The sequence below is a fragment of the Anthonomus grandis genome, chromosome 16 (assembly GCF_022605725.1).
Source record: "Anthonomus grandis grandis chromosome 16, icAntGran1.3, whole genome shotgun sequence".
In the NCBI taxonomy this organism is placed as follows: Eukaryota; Metazoa; Arthropoda; class Insecta; order Coleoptera; family Curculionidae; genus Anthonomus; species Anthonomus grandis.
In genome coordinates, this window is record NC_065561.1 from 20617167 (window position 1) to 20640686 (window position 23520).

Genomic DNA, 23520 nt, shown 5'->3' on the forward strand with positions numbered 1-23520 from the left:
AACGAAATTTTATTTCAAATACTCCAGAAGCCTGGAAAATGCCAACAAAAATTGTCAATCTTTTGAGGACCTAAATTTACGTCAAATGCCTGGAAAAAAATTTGAGGAGATTTAATGGAAAATTACCGTAATTGTCTAAATACTCTAAAAAAATTATGGAGGACATAAAAAGCCGGAAAATTTTAAAAAAAAACTGATTGATTGAGAACTTTGGAAAGTGATTGTCACTGCCCAGAAATGTCTATAATATAAAAATAAAATTATTTTTTTATATAAATTTCTCTTTTTGTTTTAAATAAATTTTGAAAAATATCCAGAAGTAGATATAATTAAAAGAATACTCTTTTTATTAAACAAAAAATGTGTATTTTCGAATTCTCTTAGTTTTTGGACCGAAATTTCTCTAATTTTGCCGATTTCTGGAGAAAATACTAATATCTTTAATGTATTCACTAGAAATAACTATAATAAAAATATCAAATATTTAATTATCTTTATTCCAAGGTACAGATGTATTTGGGTCAAAAAAAATTTAAATTGTTTAAAATTTTCTTCTAGTTTTCCCTTTATTCATCAATTTTTGAAAAAAATGCCAAAAGGGTACATTTACATCCAAGAAATACTTTAGATTTATGCAGAAAATGTGGGCTTGACAAGCCACTTTCTAGGCCTGGACTTCCATTCAATATTTAAATATATTTACAGAAAATAAACTAATTTTGGCAATATTATAGTACATTTTGCAAAACAGACTGTGTATCCATCTACTACTTTACTATATCAGTGTAGTTCATTATTCGAACTTGAGCCTTATTGAAAATCTTTGGAAGCTCTTTAACGGAGTAAAAACCGGCTCGAATTCTCGCGTTTTTTTTTCGAGGTATAACCAGATAAGTCCTATACTAAATTATTGGGAAAACTACTGGGCATCTGAAACCGAGTTCTACGACATCGCCGGGGTGTCCCGATTTTTTATATATTGAAAAAACTTCAAGAATCGCGATAATTTAGAAACAATTTTAAAGCGGTTTTTGAGATTAAATTAAAAATCTCAAAAACCGCTCTAGCTACTAAAATGATTTTTTTTTAAATTTTTAAACGCATTTCTTTGCTCACATATTACAATAGAAAAAATTGAGGTAGTGTTTTCATTTTTAAATTGTGGATAATTGGAATCTCTTCTTGACTTTAATAAAATACAACCACGAAATAAACAAAAAATGCATTTTTTCCATAAGAGAAAATTCAACGATTTTCCCGTTAAAATAACCCCATCAACTAGAGTAGACCTAGATGTTGCTACTTTTACATCTTTCCTTCCCGTTCCCATTTTCTAGGCAAAATATGGAAGTCGGACTATGGAATTAGTTCAATTTTCAATTTATTTACTTATGTTTTCACATGTTTTGGCATGTATTCACTTTAAATTGCACAGAAAATTTTATATTAAGTGCTTAATGAAGGTTTTATTTTTTTTTCTCTTAATCTAAAGGTCCGATCTATTTCCGTACGTACAAACATGCATTAGGATAAAAAACGCATATTCCAACAAAACTTCAAACCAAATATTTCCACCATTTTAACCTGTTGTTACCACCTAATACAGTAACAGAAATTTCTCCGTAATTCCCTATTATCAGCCAACACAAAATAAAATTACATTACAAAACCGGACAAATTGCTTTTTAAGAAAGAAAACGGGATGGGAGGCTATTAGGTACCTTCCTGCGAAAATCAGGAACAACGAGGAAAGCGGAAAATCCGCTCCTGTAAAATGTCAGCCGCGATATAAGAGCAAAAAATTGATGCGAAATATTAAGAAATCCATATTTTCTCTTTTTGTTTTAATGGTCTTTAAAGGGATTTAAATAGGACTCTTTGATATATTGAGCTTCATTGACCCCTGGTCCAATATATTTAATATTCCAGTCCAGGCATCCAAAGAATAAAGAATTTTCTATGATTATCTAACCTAGAGTAATACAGTTAATAGTACAATATTAAAAAAGTTTTATTAAAGGTTTAAGTTGATTAACGCAGAACCTCTGGAGTTATGGACCTTTATTAATCCTTTAACTTAAAAAAGTCATTATAGAGCGCATGCCTATTAAAAATTCAAATTTCTCAAAAACTACTAAATGTAGACGAATCAAATTAGCATTAGAATATTCGGAAAGCTTCCTGCTACAGACTTTGTGCAGAGTCAAAACCGATTTGAATTGAACCTTTGGGGATATTGAGCTTTATTAACCCTTGGTCCAAGAAATTTGATTTTTAAGACCAGGCATCCAAGAAATAGAAATTTCTCTATCACTATCTCAATAAGAGCAATTAAATTAATAGTACAATATTGGAAAAGTATTCGTATACAAGTTTTATTAAGGGTCTAAATTAATTAAAAAAGGACCTCTAGAGATATATGCGTTTAATTACTCTTTGAATTAAAAAACTAATTATAGAGTCCACGCTCTCTAAAAATTGAAATTTCTCAAAAACTATTTGACGTAGACGAATCAAATTAACATTAGAATATTGGGAAAAGGTCCTGCTACAGACTTTGTGCAGAGTCAAAACCGATTTGAATTGAACCTTTGGAGATATTGAGCTTCATTGACCCATGGTCCAAGGAATTTGATTTTTAAGACCAGGCATCCAAGAAATTGAAATTTCCTAAAAACTATGGGGCTTACAGTAGTAAAATTAACAATAACATGATGAGAAAACAGTCGACTTTAAGTTCTATTAAGTGTTCAAATTAATTTAAAATAGGATTTCTGAAGATATATGCCTTTAATTACTCTTTCACTTAAAAAAATTATTATAGAGTCCATGCCCTCCAAAAATTAAAATTTCTTAAAAACTACTCGACGTAGACGAATCAAATTAACATTAGAATATTAGGAAAACGTCCTGCTACAGACTTTGTGCAGAGTCAAAACCGATTTGAATTGAACCTTTGGGGATAATGAGCTTCATTGACCCCTGGTCCAAGAAATTTGATTTTTAAGACCAGGCATCCAAGAAATGGAAATTTCTCTATCACTATCTAACTAAGAGTAATAAAATTAATAGTACAATAATGGAAAAGCGATCGAATACAAGTTTTATTAAGTGTCCAAATTAATTAAAATAGGACTTCTAGAGATATATGCGTTTAATTACTCTTTGAATTAAAAAACCAATTATAGAGTCCATGCCTTCCAAAAATTCAAGTTTCTCAAAATCTACTGAATGTAGACGACTCAAATTAACATTAGAATATTTGGAAAGCGTTCCGCTACAGACTTTGTGTAGAGTCAAAACCGATTTGAATTGAACCTTTGGGGATATCGAGCTTCATTGACCCCTGGTCCAAGGAATTTGATTTTTAAGACCAGGCATTCAAGAAATAGATATTTCTCTATCACTATCTCACTAAGAGTAATTAAATTAATAGTACAATATTGGAAAAGTATTCGTATACAAGTTTTATTAAGTGTCTAAATTAATTAAAATAGGACCTCTAGAGATATATGCGTTTAATTACTCTTTGAATTAAAAAACCAATTATAGAGTCCATGCCTTCCAAAAATTCAAGTTTCTCAAAATCTACTGAATGTAGACGACTCAAATTAACTTTAGAATATTTGAAAAGCGTCCTGCTACAGACTTTGTGCAGAGTCAAAACCGATTTGAATTGAACCTTTGGGGATATTGAGCTTTATTAACCCTTGGTCCAAGAAATTTGATTTTTAAGACCAGGCATCCAAGAAATGGAAATTTCTCTATCACTATCTAACTAAGAGTAATAAAATTAATAGTACGATAATGGAAAAGTGATCGAATACAAGTTTTATTAAGTGTACAAATTAATTAAAATAGAACCTTCGGAGATATGGGTCTTTATTTACTCTCTGATCTAAAAAAACTAATTATAGAGTCCACGCCCTCCAAAAGTTGAATTTTCTTAAAAACTACTCGACGTAGATGAATCAAGTTAACATTAAAATATTCGGCAAACGTCCTGCTACAGACTTTGTGCAGAGTCAAAACCGATTTGAATTGAACCTTTGGGGATATTGAGCTTCATTGACCCCTGGTCCAAGGAATTTGATTTTTAAGACCAGGCATCCAAAAAATAGAAATTTCCTAAAAACTATCGGGCTTACAGTAGTAAAATTAACAATAACATGATGAGAAAACAGTCGACTTTAAGTTTTATTAAGTGTTCAAATTAATTTAAAATAGGATTTCTGAAGATATATGCCTTTAATTACTCTTTGACTTAAAAAAATTATTATAGAGTCCATGCCCTCCAAAAATTAAAATTTCTCGAAAACTACTCGATATAGACTAATAAAATTAGCATTAGAATATTAGGAAAACGACCTGCTACAGAGTTTATAAAGCGTCTTTTAAGGATATTGAGCTTCATTGATCCTGGTCCAAAATATTTCATTTAATAAGTCCAAGCATCCCAAAAACAACTCATCTTAGGTGAATGGAAAAAAACTGTAAAATATTAAGGAATCATTACTCAAGTGTCGTTGTTAAGTGTGTGTATATCCCCCCCTATTTCGTGATCAAAACCGATTCAATTACGTAAAGAAAACCATAAAATCCAGATTTCAATCAACGTTTGTATCGGTAAAATAAATTATTTATGAAACCGATGGGTTTTAATATTTTAACAGGTGGTTAGGTTGCTCGCTCGCTTGTCAATGGGCTGTTTTATTTTTTCATTTTCTTATGTTGCTCGTAAGGGAATTAATAAAACATCGAACAAGAACAGTTGTTTGAATTTTAAGGGATAATTGGACGGAGCTGGTTCATACGTATGTTGTGCGGTTAATTAATCATCGCTTTTTACGAAATATTTTATTTAAAAAAGTGGGTCAATTAGTAACTTTTTCTTTTTATTGAAAATTCTACATGAGGCAAAAAGAGAGGAATGTTTTTACTTGAGAACCAGCAGTGGACTTGTCAAGAGCCTTGTTGTTGTTAATTTATTGCAATTTGTTTTACAACTGTAGCTTAAGTGGTTTTTTAGTCGGAGAGAAATGTTCTTAGACTATTAACAAGAATAGGAGCGAGATAACTGGAAAAGTTTTGCCTGGACTGGCTTGCATCATGAACAATGTAGAACACTCTATTCTTAATTTAGTTGTTTTTTAATCTCGGTTCTTAAAGCTGTTGAAGAGGAAAAAATTCAAAAAGTTTGTTAGGAACGGATAAAGATAGAGCATTGAAATTTTTAGATATAAAAGGCTTTAAAGTGGTGCGGGTTTGGAAGCTTTTTTAATACCATCAGGGTACCGGAAGTATTTTTTTTAAAGCCTTGAAAATTTGGGCTCTCCTGGAGGCTAAACCGTACAATGCATAAAAACCTCGTCCGTACCCCTACTTTTCCCAGGAAAATCAAAAAATTCACTTAAATCCCTGGAAGAATTTAGTGGTTATTTATCAGAAAGGAACCAAAACAAATACTCCAAATGCCTGGAAAAAGATAGTGCCCAAGCAACACATCATATATTATTACCGTTAAATGTATATTTATTCAATGATTTTTTAGTAGTAATTTTTTTTTAATTTATCAACCGTATATGGTCAATGTATATCTATTAAGCTGTGGAATATACGTATATTATATACGATTCTGTTTACAAAAGGGAGAAAATTTTGACATTTAAAAAATTGACACGAGAATTACATATCTAGTTTTTAAACTTGATTATTACACCTCAAATAATTGATGAAATTCTTCTCAAAAATCACTGTTTTTCGTCCATATTAGCCAATCTAATGACGCTGTTTTCATACTTAATATTAATATACAAAATTATATCAAATGTAAATAAACATTAAATAAACACAAATTTTTCATCAAAAAAACCCTTACCCCCCCACCCACCCCAAGTATTTATTAATATATATTTACATAAATATATCAAATTTAAATAAACAAACTGTGTTATTAGACTGGATGGAAACCAACGTGTATTATTCATGCGTATTATTTTAAAAACAATGATTTTTTGCAAACAATTTCTTACTGGTAAGTTGGGTGGGGTGGGTGGGGGGCTAAGGGTAAGATTAATAAAAAACGTTTTTTTTGCAGAAAATACTTGTCAAGTTGCAAAAATTTTTTTTTACATATTTCAACGCATATACTGTTACTGCTCTCTCTTCCTTAGTTTCTAGTTTACAAGAACACGAAAATTCCAAAAAAAAAAAAAAAAAAATTGACCTGGTACAGTTGCAAGGAAAAAATACCATTCCTTTTATAAGGCTATAAAACTAGTGATATCTCAAGTAGAAATTTACAATAAAAACATACAGAGGTGCCAATTTATCTATACAGAAATTCATCACATAAAACGTTTTCCAGGTCACTTTAGGAAAACCGGATTAAAATATTTATTAATAATTCTTTTGCTCTAGTTTAGAGACTTGACCTATCCAGAAATTTGACAAATTATTGCCTCCATTTCAGGCAGAAATAATATTATTTTATTTTATTCACTTTTTTACTCGTATTTACAAATGTCTGGAAGGAAATCTCGGTTCCAATAGGAGAACAAAAAATCACTTTCAATGCCTGGAATATTTTTTTGGTTTACAAAAAAATTAAAAGACAAATAATTGGAATAAGTTTTGTTTGAAACACAAAAACATAAAAAATCGACGCCACAGTGGAACGCCTATATCGGGACGTTGTTATATTTTAAATAATATTTGTACTTACTGTGATGATTTCACTAAAAACAAGGTTTTATTTATTAATATAATATTTTTTTTGCTTTATTGCTAAAAAATTGTGGTAAATTAATCGTTTTAATATACAAATGAAATTCCCAATTTTTATATTCACTCTTAAAATCACTCAACTAAACATAGGCCTGATCTAATGAAAAATTAGATAAAATTTTTTACAAGTTAGTTCCAGAGTTTTGCAGTCACTTTATATGCCTTCAATGTATTGAACGTAATTATTTTTTCAACAAATATAGGATTTCAAATAATTATTCATATTTGCCAAGCATTTAGAAAATTTTCGATTAAATTATGAATGTTACTTCCAGTGGAAATCCGTATAATTTTCGAGCAGAAGAAAATTGAAAATTCCATGTTTTGCTATCTGGAATAATAGAATATCTTAGTTTGGAATAGGAGCAAAGTTGGCGCCCAACATGTGGGTTCTATTTAAAATATTTTTTCCGTGTTTTTGAGTTTCAGTAAATAAGTTATCGTCGTGTCATCTGCAAACAATTTATTTTTTCTCAAGCATTAAGGCTTAATATATTTCGAATAAACAAAAAAATTAACCAAGAAACTCATTTTTTACTTTTTTACTTTACTCACAAAATCTCAAGAACGGCAATAGTTATCGGAGTAAAATTTTTAGGAATAAAAGGCTTTTAAGTTGTACAGGTCTGAAAGCTTTTTGTGATCCATACGGGTACTGGAAGAATTCCAGGGCCTTGAAAATGGATAAGGGTGATAATTTGGGCCTCTCTGGAAGCTAAACCGCACAAAAAACATCTCTTTTTGAGCTTTAAGCAGCCTATATATTAACCAAATTTAAACACAAAATTCAAATTTCTATTTTTTTTTCAGAACGTCTTGTTTGTTTAATTTTGCCATGAATTCTGGTTCAATCAATTTTTCCACGTTTTCGAAGTTAATTTTTCATATCTTATTAGGGATTTGACCGAATTTGTTAATTTTTCTAAGCCAGTAAGTTATTTATTCACAAATTACTCTAAACTCCCGGAATATAGTAAGAAGTAACTTCAAATACCTGGGAAAAACATGGAAAATATTTACAAATAGCAGGAAGACCAAAAAAATAATCCAAAACGTCTGGAAACTGGGAACAAGGAAGATTTAAAAAAGCCTGAACGTAAAATAATATTAATTTATTTTTTGGCTAAAATCCGTTAAATTTTCCAGGGATTTCAAATACCTATTTACATTTTCCAAGCTCTGGATACTTTTGAATAAATTCCAAGTATACTTTGGAGCTAATTTTATCGGTTTTCTAGGCATTTAAAATCGTCTTAACATTTGATGGTTTTCAATAAAAAATGCATGTTGCAATTTTTCACGTTTTCCAGGCATTTAGGATAATTTTTCCAATTACTTACGTATTGAAAATCATTTTCCAAGTTTTATTCAGGCCTTTTAAGTTATTTGCTCATTTTATTCCAGTCACTTTATATGCCTTTAATGTATTGAACGTAATTATTTATTTTCAGCAAATATAGGATTTCAAATAATTATTCATAATAAAGGGCTTAAGCAAGCATTAAGGCTTAATACATTTTGAATAAACAAAAAAATTTACCAAGAAACTCATTTTTTACTTTTTTTTACTTTAATCACAAAATCTCAAGAACGACAGTAGCTATCGGAGTAAATTTTTTAGGAATAAAAGGCTTATACGTTGTACAGGTCTGAAAGCTTTTTGTGATCCATACGGGTACTGGAAGAATTTTTTCCAGGTTCTTGAAAATGGATAAGGGTGATAATTTGGGCCTCCCTGGAAGCTAAACCGCACAAAAAACATCTCTTTTTGAGCTTTAAGCAGCCTATATATTAACCAAATTTAAACACAAAATTCAAATTTCTATTTTTTTTTTCAGAACGTCTCGTTTGTTTAATTTTGCCATGAATTCTGGTTCAATCAATTTTTCCATGTTTTCGAAGTTAACTTTTCATATCTTATTAGGGATTTGACCGAATTTGTTAATTTTTCCAAGCCAGTAAGTTATTTATTCACAAATTACTCTAAACTCCCGGAATATAGTAAGAAGTAACTTCAAATACCTGGGAAAAACATGGAAAATATTTACAAATAGCAGGAAGACCAAAAAAATAATCCAAAACGTCTGGAAACTGGGAACAAGGAAGATTTAAAAAAGCCTGAACGTAAAATAATATTAATTTATTTTTTGGCTAAAATCCGTTAAATTTTCCAGGGATTTCAAATACCTATTTACATTTTCCAAGCTCTGGATACTTTTGAATAAATTCCAAGTATTTAAAATCGTCTCAACATTTGGTGGTTTTCAATAAAAAATGCATGTTGCAATTTTTCACGTTTTCCAGGCATCTAGGGTAACTTTTCCAATTATTTACGTATTGAAAATCATTTTCCAAGTTTTATTCAGGCCTTTTAAGTTATTTGCTCATTTTATTCCAGTCACTTTATATGCCTTCAATGTATTGAACGTAATTATTTTTTCAACAAATATAGGATTTCAAATAATTATTTATATTTGCCAAGCATTTAGGAAATTTTTGATTAAATTATGAATCTTACTTCCAGTGGAAATCCGTATAATTTTCGAGCAAAATAAAATTGAAAATTCCATGTTTTGCCTTCGGTTTCTCAATTTTTAGTTTGGAATAGGAGGAAAGTTGGCGCCCAACATGTGGGCTCTATTTAAAATATTTTTTTCCGTGTTTTTAAGTTTTAGCTATTAAGTTATCGTCGTGTCATCTGCAAACACGTTATTTTTTCTCAAGCATTAAGGCTTAATATATTTTGAATAAACAAAAAAATTAACCAAGAAACTCATTTTTTACTTTTTTACTTTACTCACAAAATCTCAAGAACGGCAATAGTTATCAGAGTAAAATTTTTAGGAATAAAGGGCTTATAAGTTGTGCAAGTCTGAAAGCTTTTTGTGATCCATACGGGTACTGGAAGAATTTTTTCCAGGTCCTTGAAAATGGATAAGGGTGATAATTTGGGCCTCCCTGGAAGCTAAACCGTACAAAAAAACATCTCTTTTTGAGCTTTAAGCAGCCTATATATTAACCAAATTTAAACACAAAATTCAAATTTCTATTTTTTTTTCAGAACGTCTCGTTTGTTTAATTTTGCCATGAATTCTGGTTCAATCAATTTTTCCACGTTTTCGAAGTTAAATTTTCATATCTTATTAGAGATTTGACCGAATTTGTTAGTTTTTCTAAGCCAATAAACCAGAAAGTTGGCGCCCAACATGTGGGTTCTATTTAAATTTTTTTTTTTCGAGTTTTTGAGTTTAAGTTAATAAGTTATCGTCGTATCATCTGCAAACAAGTTATTTTTTCTCAAGCATTAAGGCTTAATATATTTTGAATAAACAAAAAAATTAACCAAGAAACTCATTTTTTACTTTTTTACTTTACTCACAAAATCTCAAGTACGGCAATAGTTATCAGAGTAATTTTTTTAGGAATAAAGGGCTTATAAGTTGTGCAAGTCTGAAAGCTTTTTGTGATCCATACGGGTACTGGAAGAATTTTTTCCAGGTCCTTGAAAATGGATAAGGGTGATAATTTGGGCCTCCCTGGAAGCTAAACCGTACAAAAAACATCTTTTTTTGAGCTTTAAGCAGCTTGTATATTAACCAAGTTTAAACACAACATTCAAATTTCTATTTTTTTTCCAGAACGTCATGGATTAAAAGAATCCCACAAAGTGGAGCAACTCCAAATGAAGATCATATCCTCCCTACGAGATCACGTAACGTACAACGCGGAAGCCCAAAGAAAAGCGCACTACTTCAGCAGGTTACTGGGCAAACTGCCCGAATTGAGGTCCCTGAGCGTGGCGGGCCTCCAAAGGATATTTTACCTCAAACTGGAGGACCTGGTGCCGGCCCCCCCGCTTATAGAGAAAATGTTCGTAGCCAGCTTGCCTTTTTAAGATAATAATAAGTAAATAATTGTTTTTTTTTCCGTTTCTATATTATAATTTTTTTTTGTTGTTGTTTTTCGGTTTGGCGAGTTTGGTTGGGTCTTTTGATCCGCTTTGAGAGTTCCCTCAAAATACGTAACCAAACTGGACCGGGTCGGACGTACTGGGTGGGCAAAGTATTACAAAGAGAAAATATTATTTGGAACACCGGTAAGTCCGACCACCTAAATTAGGATTATAAAATCTCCAAACGTGATATGAACTAAGTTCTTTGTGATTCGTTGTATAAGTAGGATAGGAGTTTTATTTTTTAAATATTGAATTTTAGTGAGTTATGCCGACGGGTTTCAAGTTTTTGGTGAAATTTTTTTGAAGCACATTCCAGTACGGCCTAACTTAATACCACCTAAATGAACAAAATGAACATTTATGAATGAAACATTCAATGATATTTTCTTACAATCCTAGCACAAAATACCCACGTTTTTCCAAAATATAAACAAAACAGACTATGGACAATTATTATTGACACTTCAAGTTTGAAACCCTTAGAAACAGGTACTTGTTTCCCATTCCCAGATATAAATTCTTTGCTCAGAGTGTTTGTATACAATAAAAAGAGGACAAACCCAACAATGGATCCCTAGGGCACTTCTTGCTTTATTTCTATAATTTATAGAGAGATATGATTATTAACGAAGCACGATTACTCCTTATGCCATGATTCTGACGCAGTTGTTCATGGTCAATAGTGTCAAAGGTTTTGGAGAGATCAAATAATTGCTTATTATTATTGCAATTAAGGAATCCTTACCATTAAAAAATACTAATACAATCCTTAGGGTTGTGAGAAAAGACCATTAGACATCGTAAACCCATACTTATCCACCATTTTTTACATTAAAACCCTCTAATACTAAACATTTCAAAAAATCATATAAAAACAAATTTTTATGTATTTTTTAAATAATAATCAGTTTCTCGACCATTTACTTGAAACTCGTTGACAAACGACTCCTTTAATTCGGCTATTTTTGATGTTGCACCAAGTTAGACCTAAGCACGTAAGTGTAATAATTTTTTACCTTGATTTAAATTTACAAAAAAAAAAATCCCTCCTCACCCCCCTTCTTATATCCTCTCTCTCTCTTTTTATGAGAGAATTCAACTTATAGTAGAATGGGCGAGTAAGAGACGAGAGATTTATCATGCTGTCGTATTTTTCTAATATTTTCATATATGTCGTGTCAAAAGAAATAAAAAATAACGCTACTTTAGACGTGTAGGATAAAAAATAGGTTCGTTTAATTTTTAACTTTGTATCCGCTACTGAAGAGGTAGCCATTACTTTTTTATAAATGTTGTTATACTTACTATTATATATAATAATATAATATTCTTAGCACTATTAAGCATTTTATCACTATATATATCTTTGTTTGTCCTGGATAGTATAGTGAGGACGTTCCAAAAAATATATACATATATAAAATTTGTGCCATATTTCTCTGATTAAGATTTCTTAAATGTGCACGCAATACCAGTATATCCTGAATAATCAGTCAAAAAAGGTCCTTAACGTGTATATTTTTTGGGACTTCCTATATATATATAAACTAATGACGTGTAAAAAGACGGTGTAAGAAACCTGATGAACAATACTCGGAAGCAGAACCTTTTTGTTTTTAATTCTTAAGTTTGTATATTTTGTTTTTTTATTACGAATAGACTTTATTAGCAAGTTTATTTTTGAATGTTACCACAAAAAACAAATGCGATATCCCTAGTCAAGGCACACGATTTTTTTGTAAATAATAATGTTATTGATGCGACAAAAATGTAAATGAACATATATTTTGTTAGTGCGTTTGTGTAAAGGAAAAATAACTGTCCTTTTTTGTTTTTTTTATATATTTTATGTACAGGATGATCTGGTTTAATTTAAAATATACAAAGAGTAAAAGACCCACATATAGTAGAAAGGTTTTTTTTTATGTTGGACTGATATTATATAGAGTGAGTGAGACTCTGATATTGTTTACTTGCAATAGAAAGAGCGAAGTTGTGATAACAAAAAAGGATTCATCATGTAACTTTTCTGATTCATATATATTATTACCTGAATCATTTTCGGTAAAGGATGTATGCCTAAACCAAAATGAATGTTCTCAAAAGCCTTTTTAATTATCTCATATTTTAATAATTATATGTAATGTGTTGAACCGAATCAAGATTTTATATATGACTGAATTAAGCATGGAAATGAATAAAAAAATGTTGATTTTTACCCGAAATGCTTGGAAAAAATGTAATTTTTTAATTTCAATTTTTTTAGTTCAAAAAATGAGTCTACATGGATAAAATAAACATGAACAAAAAAGTGGCAAATAGTACAAAATATTAATGGATTTTTGTACTACGTAAAAATTTGTACTAAAACCGTCTTGTGCGTGCTTGATTTTTTCGGGATTTTTTTTTTCGAGTTTTCAAGAGTTTTTTTGTCACAGGAATTTTTTCGTGCAGGAAATTTCGTTTTTTCGTAATTTATTTGTTTAAAAATTATTTTTTTAATGAGTTTCTTTGTTTGCGTCAATTTCTTCAGAATTAAAAAAAATCCAGGAATTTTTTCGTCTGGAAATTGTTATATTTAGCAGTTTTTTAAATAATAATACCAGTAATGTTAATAAATAAAATTTTTATTTTCGGGAATTTTTCCATTCTGAAATTTCTTTACTCAAGAGTCCCGAAAAAAAAATTTTTTAATATGAAAGTTCCTGGACTAAAAAATTCCAGAACGAACAAATTTCCGGAAAAAAAAGTCTGGAAAAAATAAATTCCAGTAATAAAATGTGTTTACTCCACCAAAAAAATTCCTGAAAAAAATCATTGGATCAAAAAATTCCTGGAAAAAAAAATTTTGTGCATGAAATTTTTTTTCGAGTGTTTTTGGTTTGGGAATTTTTTAGAGCAAATTCCTGTAAGGAATTTCATAGAAAACTGTTTTCATAGGATATTTTTTAATCAAGAATATTTTGCTGCAGGAATTATTATTATTATTATTATTATTATTATTTTCGGGAATTTTTCCATCCCGGAATTTCTTTAATCAGAAATTTTTTTTCTAAATTTTTTTTTGGGAATTTTTTTTTTAGAAATTTCCTTGTTCCAGAATTTCTTTAAAATTGCCGAAAAAAAAATTATTTTTCGGAAAGTTCGTCGTTTGTTATAAAATTTCAGGATTTTTCTTTTCCAAATCTTTGTTTCTGGAATTTTTTTTACGGGAATTTTTTTGTTAAACAATTTTTTTTGCGGGAATTTCTTCATTTAGAATATTTTTTCTAAGAATATTTTTGTTCTGGAATTCGATATTATTTAATGCAATTTTTAAATTAACAATGAAAAACATTAAAAATTCTTTAGTAATGCCAGGTTTTTCGCCACGCATAAGACTTGCAATTTAGTACAATTTTAATATACAAAAATGTAGGAATAAAATTTTGATAGAAAAAATTTTCCAAAAATAAATTGTAGAATAAAAAATTTTTCGAAAAAAAAAATTTCAGAATGTAAAAAATCTTGAACTAACGAATTTCTGACGAAAATATATGCCTGGAAAAAATTAGTAAATTCTTAAAAAAATCGCAAAAAAAACACGAAGCATTGGGAATTCCCAAATAAAATAATCCTGCAATAAAAAATCCACAAACAAAATAATTTCTAAGATTAAAAAAAAATTTAACAAAGAACTTCTCGAAATTTCCGGAAAATAAAAATTCCATACCAAAAATATTCATTAATGAAAAAAATCATTAAAATAAAAATCCAGAATGCAAGAATTCCTGAAAAAAAAATTCCACAACAAAAATGTCCCAAAAAAAAATTCTTTAATATAAAAATTCCTGGACTAAAAAATTCTTGAAAAAAAATTATTTTAAATAAAAAATTTTTCCGAAAAAAAAATTTTTATGCAAAATTTTTTTTTGGAGTGTTTTTGGATCGGAAATTTTTAAGAATAGGGCCAAATTCCTGTAAGAAATTGTTTTCTGTAGGGAATTTCATAAGGACCTTTTTTTTACTGAAAATTTCTTGGGAATTTCTTTATTCAAAAATTTTTTTCCTAAATTTTTTGGTCAGGAAAATTCTTTTTTTAAAAATTCCTTAGTGATGCGAGATCTAATTAAATTCTGGAAATTCCTAAAAAATAAAAGTTCCATAAGGAAAATATTCTTTAAAGAAAAAGTAGATCAAAAAAAAATTTCCTGTATTCAAAAATTCCTGAAAAAAAATATTTCCACAACAAAAATTTCCCAAAAAAACAATTCTTGGAAAAAAAATTGTTTTAAATAACAAATTTTCCGAAAAAAAAATTCCTGGCCGAATGAATTTCTGAAAAAAAGGTTTTTGTGCAGAATTTTTTTCGAATGTTTTTCGTTCGGGAATTTTTTAGAATAGCACCAAATTCCTATAGGAATTTTTTTCCTGTAGGGAATTTCATAAGAAGCTTTTTTCTAACTGGAAATTTTTCGGGAATTTAGTCGTTCAGAAAAAAATCCAGAAATTTTTTGTTTTGAATTTTTTATAGCAAATTCATTCTAAAATTTCCGAAAAAAATTAATTATCGAAATTTTCGTGGTTCAAAAAAAAAATCCTGGAAAAAAAAAATTATATTAAATAATTTCCGAAAAAAAAATTTTTGTGTAAGAAATTTTTTTTCGAGTGTTTTTGGTTTGGGAATTTTTTAGAACAGGAACAAATTCCTGTAAGGAATTTCATAGGACTTTTTTTAATCGAGAATATTTTGCTGCAGGAATTTCTTAATTGAAAAATTATGTTGTTCGCGTCAATTTCTTAAGAATTCAAAAAAATCCAGGAATTTTTTTGTCTGGAAATTGTTATATTTAGGAGTTTTTTAAATAATGATATCAGTAATATTAATAAAAAGAATTTTTATATTTGGAAATTTTTCCATCCCGGAATTTCTTTAATCAGAATTTTTTTTTCTAATTTTTTTTTTGGAATTTCTAGAATTTCTTTAAAATTGCTGAAAAAAAATTATTTTTCGGAAATTTCGTCGTTTGTTAAAAAATTCCAGGATTGTTTTTTCCAAATCTTTGTTTCTGGAATTTTTCTTACGGGAATTTTTTTGTTATGCAGAAAAGAAATTCTTTAATTAGAAAATTCCTGCACTAAAAAATTCTTGGAAAAAAAATTGTTTTAAATAATAAATTTTGCGAATAAGAAATTCCAGGACGAACGAATTCCTGAAAAAAGATTTTCGTGGAGAATTTTTTTCCGAGTGTTTTTGGTTCGGGAATTTTTTAGAATAGCAGAAAATTCCTGTAGGAAAATTTTTCCTGTAGGGAATTTCATAAGGAGCTTTTTTTTTACTGAAAATTTTGTGGGAATTTCTTTATTTAGAAATTATTTTCCTGAATTTTTTGGTCAGGAAAATTATTTTTTCGGAAACTTACTCGTTCAAGAATTTCTTTAAAATTCCCGTGAAAAATTTATATTTTGAGAATGTTTTCACGCTGGATTTTTTTTTATGGATTTTCGTCGTTCTAGAATTTATTTAAAATTTCCGATAAAAATTGTTTTTCGGAAATTTCGTCATTAAAAAAAATCCAGGAATTTGTTTTTCCAAATCCTTTATTTCTGGAATTTTTTTTACGGGAATTTCGTCATTCAGAATATTTTTTCCAGGGTATATTTTTGTTCCGGAATTTTGTATTATTTACCGCAATTTTTAAATTACCAATGAAAAATATTAAAAATTCCTTAGTAATGCCAGCTTTTTCTAAAACACATAAGACTTGCAATTTTGTGTAATTTAAATATACAATAAAAGAATTACAAAAATGTAGCAACAAAATTTTTAATAGAAAAAATTCCTCAAAAATAAAATGTAGAATAAAAAAAATTCCTGAACGTAAAAATTCTTGAACTAAGGAATTTCTGACAAAAAAATTCCGAAGAAGAAATTTCTGTACGAAAATATGCCTGGAAACAAAATTAATTTCTAAAAGAAATCGCATGAAAAACGAAGCAATTTCCAAATAAAATAAAAAATTAACAAATAAAATAATAGCTAAGATTTAAAAAAAAATAACAAAGACATTCTAAAAATTTACAAAAAATAAAAATTCTATACCGAAAATATTTTTTACTAAAAAAGTTTATTAAAAAAAAAAAAATCCAGAATGCAAATATTCCTAAAAAAATATTTCCACAACAAAAACGTCCCGAAAAAAAAGTTTCTGGTACTAAAAAATTCTTGAAAAAAAATTGTTTTAAATAAAAAATTGCACGAAAATAAAATTTCAGAACGAACGAATTTCTGAAAAAAAAATTTTGTGCAGAAATTTTTTTTCTAGATTTTTTGATCCGGCAAATTACTTTAAAATTTCCGGAAAAAATTTTTTTTCGGAAATTACGTGGTTCAAATAAAAAATTTCAGGAATTTGTTTTTCAAAATTCTTTATTTCTGGAATTTTTCTTACGGGAATTTTTTTATTAAACAAATTTTTTTTGCGGGAGTTTCTTCATTCAGAATATTTTTTCTAGGTATATTTCAATAAAAAACATTAAAAATTCCTTAGTCATGCCAGCTTGTTCTAAAACGCATAAGACCTCCAATTTAGTACAATTTTATATATTTAAATAGAAGAATTAGAAAAATGAAGGAATAAAATAAATTGTAAAGTAAAAAAATAAAAAAAAAATTCCAGAATGCGAGAATTCCTAAAAAAAAATTCCACAACAAAAATGTCCTGAAAAAGAAATTCTTTATATAAAAATTCCTGGACTAAAAAATTCTTGGAAAAAATTGGTTTTAAATAAAAAAATTTTCCAGAAAAGAAATTCCAGAGCGACCGACTTTCTGGAAAAAAAAGTCCGGAAAAAAATAAATTCCAGTAAATGATTTCTTTATTCGACAAAAAAATCGTGCACGAAAAAAATTATTGAACCAAAAAATTCCTGAAAATTCCAGAAAAAAAAATGTTTTTTTTGAGTGTTTTTGTTTTGGGATTTTTTAGAACAGGAACAGATTTCTGTAAGGAATTTCATAGAAAACTTTTTTCATTGGATTTTGAAAAATTATGTTTTCCAGGAACTTTTTTGCCTATCAATTGTTTTTTGCAGGAATTCATTAAATTCTCCCAAGAACTATTTGTTTTTTTTTAATTTTTCGTGCAGGAATTTTTCCTCATTAAAGAGAAATTTTTTTATAAAATTTTTTTTAACAATAATAATAATCCCTATCAACACAATAGCCTATGTATGTACATACAATAGCGAAAAAATAAGAGTAATATTATGACATATTTAAATAAACCAAAAAAAAAAAATATAAAAAGAATATTTATAATTGTACAAAAATGTAATTACTTGGTTGGGCTGGTTTAAAAATAAAAAACAATTCTTGCACGGAAAATTACAGAATTAGAAATAGTTACAGAATTCCATAATAAAAAAGTTAATTAATATTTAAAGCATGATTCTGAGTTAAACATGAGGCAATTTAATCCTCCCGACCCCATTACGCCTAAATTAAACCCAGATCTTCCTGTGCCTTCGTTGACTATTATTTTTTCCCTAGTACTAAAACCGAATCAAAGAAAAAGACACTTATAATATTATAAAGACACGTTTTTTTTTATTATTGTTTTTTTATATAGTTTATTTTGTACAAAAAAGAAAATGGAAAAACACTGTGCCATTTTTGCCATATCTGATCGGAAAAATGTACCGGTTGTATCATTTTTTTGTATTTGTTTGTATACTCATATCAGAAACTGCCTTGAACGATGTAACGGATGGACTGAAAAGATAGTTACCTGACGGAGAGATAATTATTATATATTATAGCGGGTGTTTCACAACAAAACAAATCACTATTTTGCAAAAAAAAAAACGTTTCATATATATTGAGGCACCCCCGTAAGTTTCGCACCACAAACATGTTCTCTTTTTGTTTTATTTATTGTTTTTAATTCATGCTTATCAGTCCGAATGTTTTCTTGCCCGCTTTACAGGGTGTCTGCGAGAGGTGTAGATAGATGCATTTTAAAATTTTTAGCATTTTTTCTCGTTTTATTGATCATTTATGCGACGCCCTGTATGTAATAGTTTTCCCAGTCTTTTGGGATGTATGACCATCTATTCGTCTAAACTAAAATAAACTCTCTGACGAATAAATGGAATCACTATTTGGGGTGGGTGAAATTAGGTTAATGCGATTGTGATGATTTTGATTTGTTGAAGATGCGAGGAAGATGGTTAAGGTTAAAAATGATGACTCGTTTATTTTTATTTACAGATAATTTAATAATAATAATAATTTTTATTTAGGAAAAAAAGCTACAAATAATACAAAAAAAATTAATACATTATATGATAATTATTAATCGTGCTTCCATTGCATTTCAAAGGAACAACAATCGATGGTATTAATTGTGTTTCATAACTAGGTCGGCTTGTGTTGATAGTGTTTTATTTGTGCTCTGTAATTTCTCGTGTTGAAAAAAATTCTCTTCCAGAAATTTTTTGTTTGAGAATTTTTTTGTATAGGAATTAATTTCTTCCGGAAATTTGCTCCTTGGATGATTTTTATCGGCCATTTTTTCGTGCAGGAATTTTTTCCTTGGGAGATTTTTTTCAGGAATTCGACTGTTCAAGCACGCAGCGTGCAGGAATGTTTTGTTCGGGAAATTCTTTTTGTGCAAATTTTTTTTCCAGGTATTTTATTGTACAGGAATTTGCTCGTTTATGAATTTTTTCATCCTGGAATCTCTTCTTTGAAAAAATTACTTCCAATATTTTTTTTTTGAAGAAAATTAATCTGGAAATAAAATAATTTTTCCGGAATTTTTTTTGTGCCGAAATTTATTTCCGGGAATTGTTCTATGCAAGAATTTTTTCGTTGAAAAATTTTATTCGAGAATTTTTCGTACAGGAGTTTTTTTTCCGTGAATTTTTTCGTTGAAATTTCTTAATTTAAATTTTTTCGTTCGGAATCGAATTATCTGGTTCAATTTTTTTTTTGTGCAAGAATTTTGATTTCATGAATTCTTTCGTCGGAAAAAAAATTTTTAGTCCACGCATTTTCTCCTTCCATATTTTTAAATATTTATGTTTCCATATTTTTTAAATTTTTTTATGCAGGAATTTTTTATGGTAATATGCTACTTCAAAATTTTTTGTGTAAAATTTGTTCTTTCAAGAATTTTTCTTTCAATTTTTACATTCTGGTCAAGTTTCTTTCTAGATTTTTTTCCAGAAATTATTTCTTTAAGAATTTTTTCGTAAAATTATTTATTTCCAGAAGCCTTTTTTTTGAGAATTTGCTTGTTCATGCTAGTTCGAATATTTTTTGTGAATTTTTTTTTTCCAAATTTTACGTTTCGGTAGTTTTTTTGAGAATTTCTTTGTACAAGATTTTTCAGAAACTGTTTCTCCAGGAATTTTTTCGTAGAATAATTTATTTCCAGGAATCTTTGGTTTAAAGAATTCTTTCATAAAGAAATCTCTTCCGGAAATACTTTTTTTGAACATTTGCTCTTGATTTGTTCGGGAATTTTTTTGTACATGTTTTTTTTTCGGGGAATTTCTTTGCAAAGAAATTTTTTCCTGGCATTTTTATATCCAGAACTTGCTCATTCCAAATTTCTTTTTGGGAATTTCTTCGTTTAAATTTTTTTTTCCTGGATTTCTTTTTTGCCTTAAATTCTTTTTATGTGGTCCACGAATTTTTGTCCAGGAATTTTTTTGTGATGAATTTTTTTTCTGAGGATTTCTTTGTTGAATTTCTTCGTTAAAAACATTTTTTCCGTAAATATTTGGTTTAGGAAAATTAACGTGCAGGAATTTTTTTTTCGTAAAAGAAATTATTTTTGAAGAATTTCTTCGTTAAAAATTAAGTAAATTCTTGAATAGATAAATTTCAACAAGGAAATTCCTAAACAAAATAATCCTGAAAAAAAATCTCGACGAATAAACTCGAAATAAAATTTCCTAAAGAAAAATTCCAAAAAAAAAAATAATTCGACACGAAAAAATTCCCAAATGAAAAATTATTTAATAAAAGAATATCACCGTAAAAAAATCCTACACGACAAAATTCCTGAACAAAAACATTCTAAAAAATTCCCATCCAAAACATTCCTGGCAAAAAATTCCCTGGACAAGTAAAATTTCCGAAAAAAATAATCCTGATAGAAATTCTCAAATTGAAAAAACTCATGCACGCTCAAATTCCTGGACAAGAAATTTTTAAAAGAAAAAAAAATCCTGTGCATTAAATTTCCCGAAGCAAATATTCCTGGAAGAAAAATTTAATATAAAAAAATCCCTGCATGAATAAATTCCCGAATAAAAAAATTCAACAGAAAAAGAAAAAAATTCCTGGAACAAAAATTCCCGGAGACAAAATCCTTGGAAAAAAAAATTCAATGAAGAAATTCTCGAATAAAATACAAATTTTTATGTACACGATTTTTTTTCGGAGAATATTTCAAGAAATTTAAGTCTGTATGAATTTTTGCTCGGGAATTTTTTTTCAATGGTTTTTTTTCGGAGAATTTCTTCATAGGAATTTTTAGTCCAGGAATTTTTTGTTTCGAAAATTTGCTCGTTCGAAATTTTTTTTTTTTAATTCTTTTTTCCAGGAATTTTTTTTTTTTGCGTTAAAAATTTAGTTCACGAATTTTTGCCTGGGGATTTCTTTGCTGAATTTCTTGGTTAAATTTTTTTTTCCAGAAATATTTGGTTTGGGAAATTTACGTCCAGGAATTTTTTTTCGACAGTCTTTTTTTTGTGCAGGAAATATTTTTTTTTTGGAAATTTTTTGTTAAAAAAAAATTTTTTTTAAGGGATTTCTTTGTTAAAAATCAAGTAAATTCTTGGATATAAAAATCTCAACAAGGAAATTCCTAAGCAAAATAACTCCAGAAAAGGTCCAGCATAGAGACTCGTAATAAAATTTCCTAAAAGAAAAATCCTGGAAAAAAAATTATTTAAAAAAGAAAATCACCGAAAAAAAATCATAAACTACAAAATTCCTGAACAAAAACATCCTGAAACAAAAAGTTTTCCTGGACAAAGAAATTTATGAAAAAAATAGTCCTGGAAGGAATTCTCGAATTAAAAAAACTCATGCACGCTCAAATTCCTGGACAAGAAATTTTTATAAGAAAAAAAATCCTACGCATTAAATTTCCCGAAGCAAATATTCCTGGAAGAAAAATTTAAGATAAAAAAAATCCCTGCATGAATAAATTCCCGCATAAAAAAATTCAACAAAGAAATTCTCGAATAAAATACACTTGGAAACCCTTGAAGAAATTCGAAAATTTTGAACGAAAACATTTCCGGTCAAAAAAATGTTTAACCAAGAAATTTCCGAAAACCATGACAATCAAATTTCAAACAAATTCCTGGACAAACAATTTTTGAACTAAAAAAAATTGTGCAGGTAAGACACCCTGAACAATAAATTTGTCTGGGAAAAGTTGTTTCAAGGAAGAAATTTCTGAAAAAAAATGTTGAACGAGCAGATTCTCGAAATAAGAATTTCCTGGACTAAAAATTCTTACAAAGAAATTCCCCCGAAAAAAATACCCTCGACAAAAAATCCATACATGCTAAAATTCCTGGAAATATTCTCGGAAAAAAAATGGTACAAACAAAATAATTCAAAAAAAAAATTACCAACGAAGGAACTTCTGGAAAAAAAAATTCGATGCGAAAACATTACGAAATTTGTTCTTTCAAGAACTTTTGCGTGTCGGTAGTTTTTTTGGGAATTTCTTTGTCCAAGATTTTTTCCAGAAACTATTTTTCCAGGAATTTTCTTGGAAATACTTCCAAGAATTGCTGTTGGGAATTTCTTTGCATAGAAATTTTTTTCCAGGAATTTTTAGTCTAGGCATTTTTTATATCGAAAACTTGCTGTTCGAAATTTCTTTTTGGGAATTTCTTCGCTTAGAATTTTTTTTGTGTTAAATTTTTTCTTTTAAGATTTGTTGTCCACGAATTTTTGTCCAGGAATTTTTTTCTGGTGAATTTTTTTTCTGAAGATTTTTTTGTTGAATTTCTTCGTTAAAAACATTTTTTTTCGGAAATATTTGGTTTGGGAAATTTAACGTGCAGGAATTTTTTTTTTCAAAAAAAATTATTTTTCAAGTTTTGTTAAAAATGAAGTAAATCCTTGGAAAAAAAAATTCAACAAAGAAATTCTCGAATAAAATAGACCTGGAAACCCTTGAAGAAATTCGAAAATTTTGCACGAAAACATTTTCAAACAAAAGAAATTTCCGAAAAAAAATTCCTAAACTCGAAATAAAAATTCATGGAAAAAAATTACGATACAAAAACATTCCGAAATGAAAAATTGTTTAACGAAGAAATTTTATTAATTTTTAAATCCCGGTAAAAAAATTCCTACACCCCAAAATTCCAGGACAAAAACACATTCTGGAAAAAAATTGTAACAAAGAAATTCACGGAAAAAATTCTTCAAGAACTACAATCCAGGACAAAAATTCATGAAAAAAAACTGCTTTAACGAAGAAATTCCCAAAACCAAATTTTTAAAGGAGCAAATTTACAAAAAGAAAATACCTGAACTAAGCATTCCTGAAAGAAAAACATCCTGAGGGAGAATATTCCTGGATAAAAAAATCTTTTCAGCTAAATAATTCCCGAAAATTGATGCAATTTTTAAACATGATATAAAACAAATCCATCTAACCATTTTATTTGTAAATAACATATAAGGTCCTTCATTTAAAAAACATGTATAAATTCTTTTTGTTTAAACAACGTACAATTAACCATCTTCAAGAATC

General features: G+C 28.3%; 1 protein-coding gene across 4 annotated transcripts in view; it reads left to right on the forward strand.

Annotated features, from left to right (window-relative positions):
• Positions 1-14715, forward strand: part of LOC126745679 (probable nuclear hormone receptor HR38) — a 207149-nt gene extending 192434 nt beyond the window's left edge. For 2 of the 4 annotated variants that reach the window (XM_050453643.1, XM_050453645.1), the window contains exon 10: positions 10425-14713. In XM_050453643.1, coding sequence (XP_050309600.1) covers positions 10425-10681 — 257 coding nt within the window. In that variant the 3' untranslated portion in view covers positions 10682-14713. Of the gene's footprint in view, positions 1-10424 lie in introns of all 4 variants that reach the window. The other 2 variants (XM_050453642.1, XM_050453644.1) reach the window with 2 other exon arrangements.
• Positions 14716-23520: the final 8805 nt, after the last annotated feature.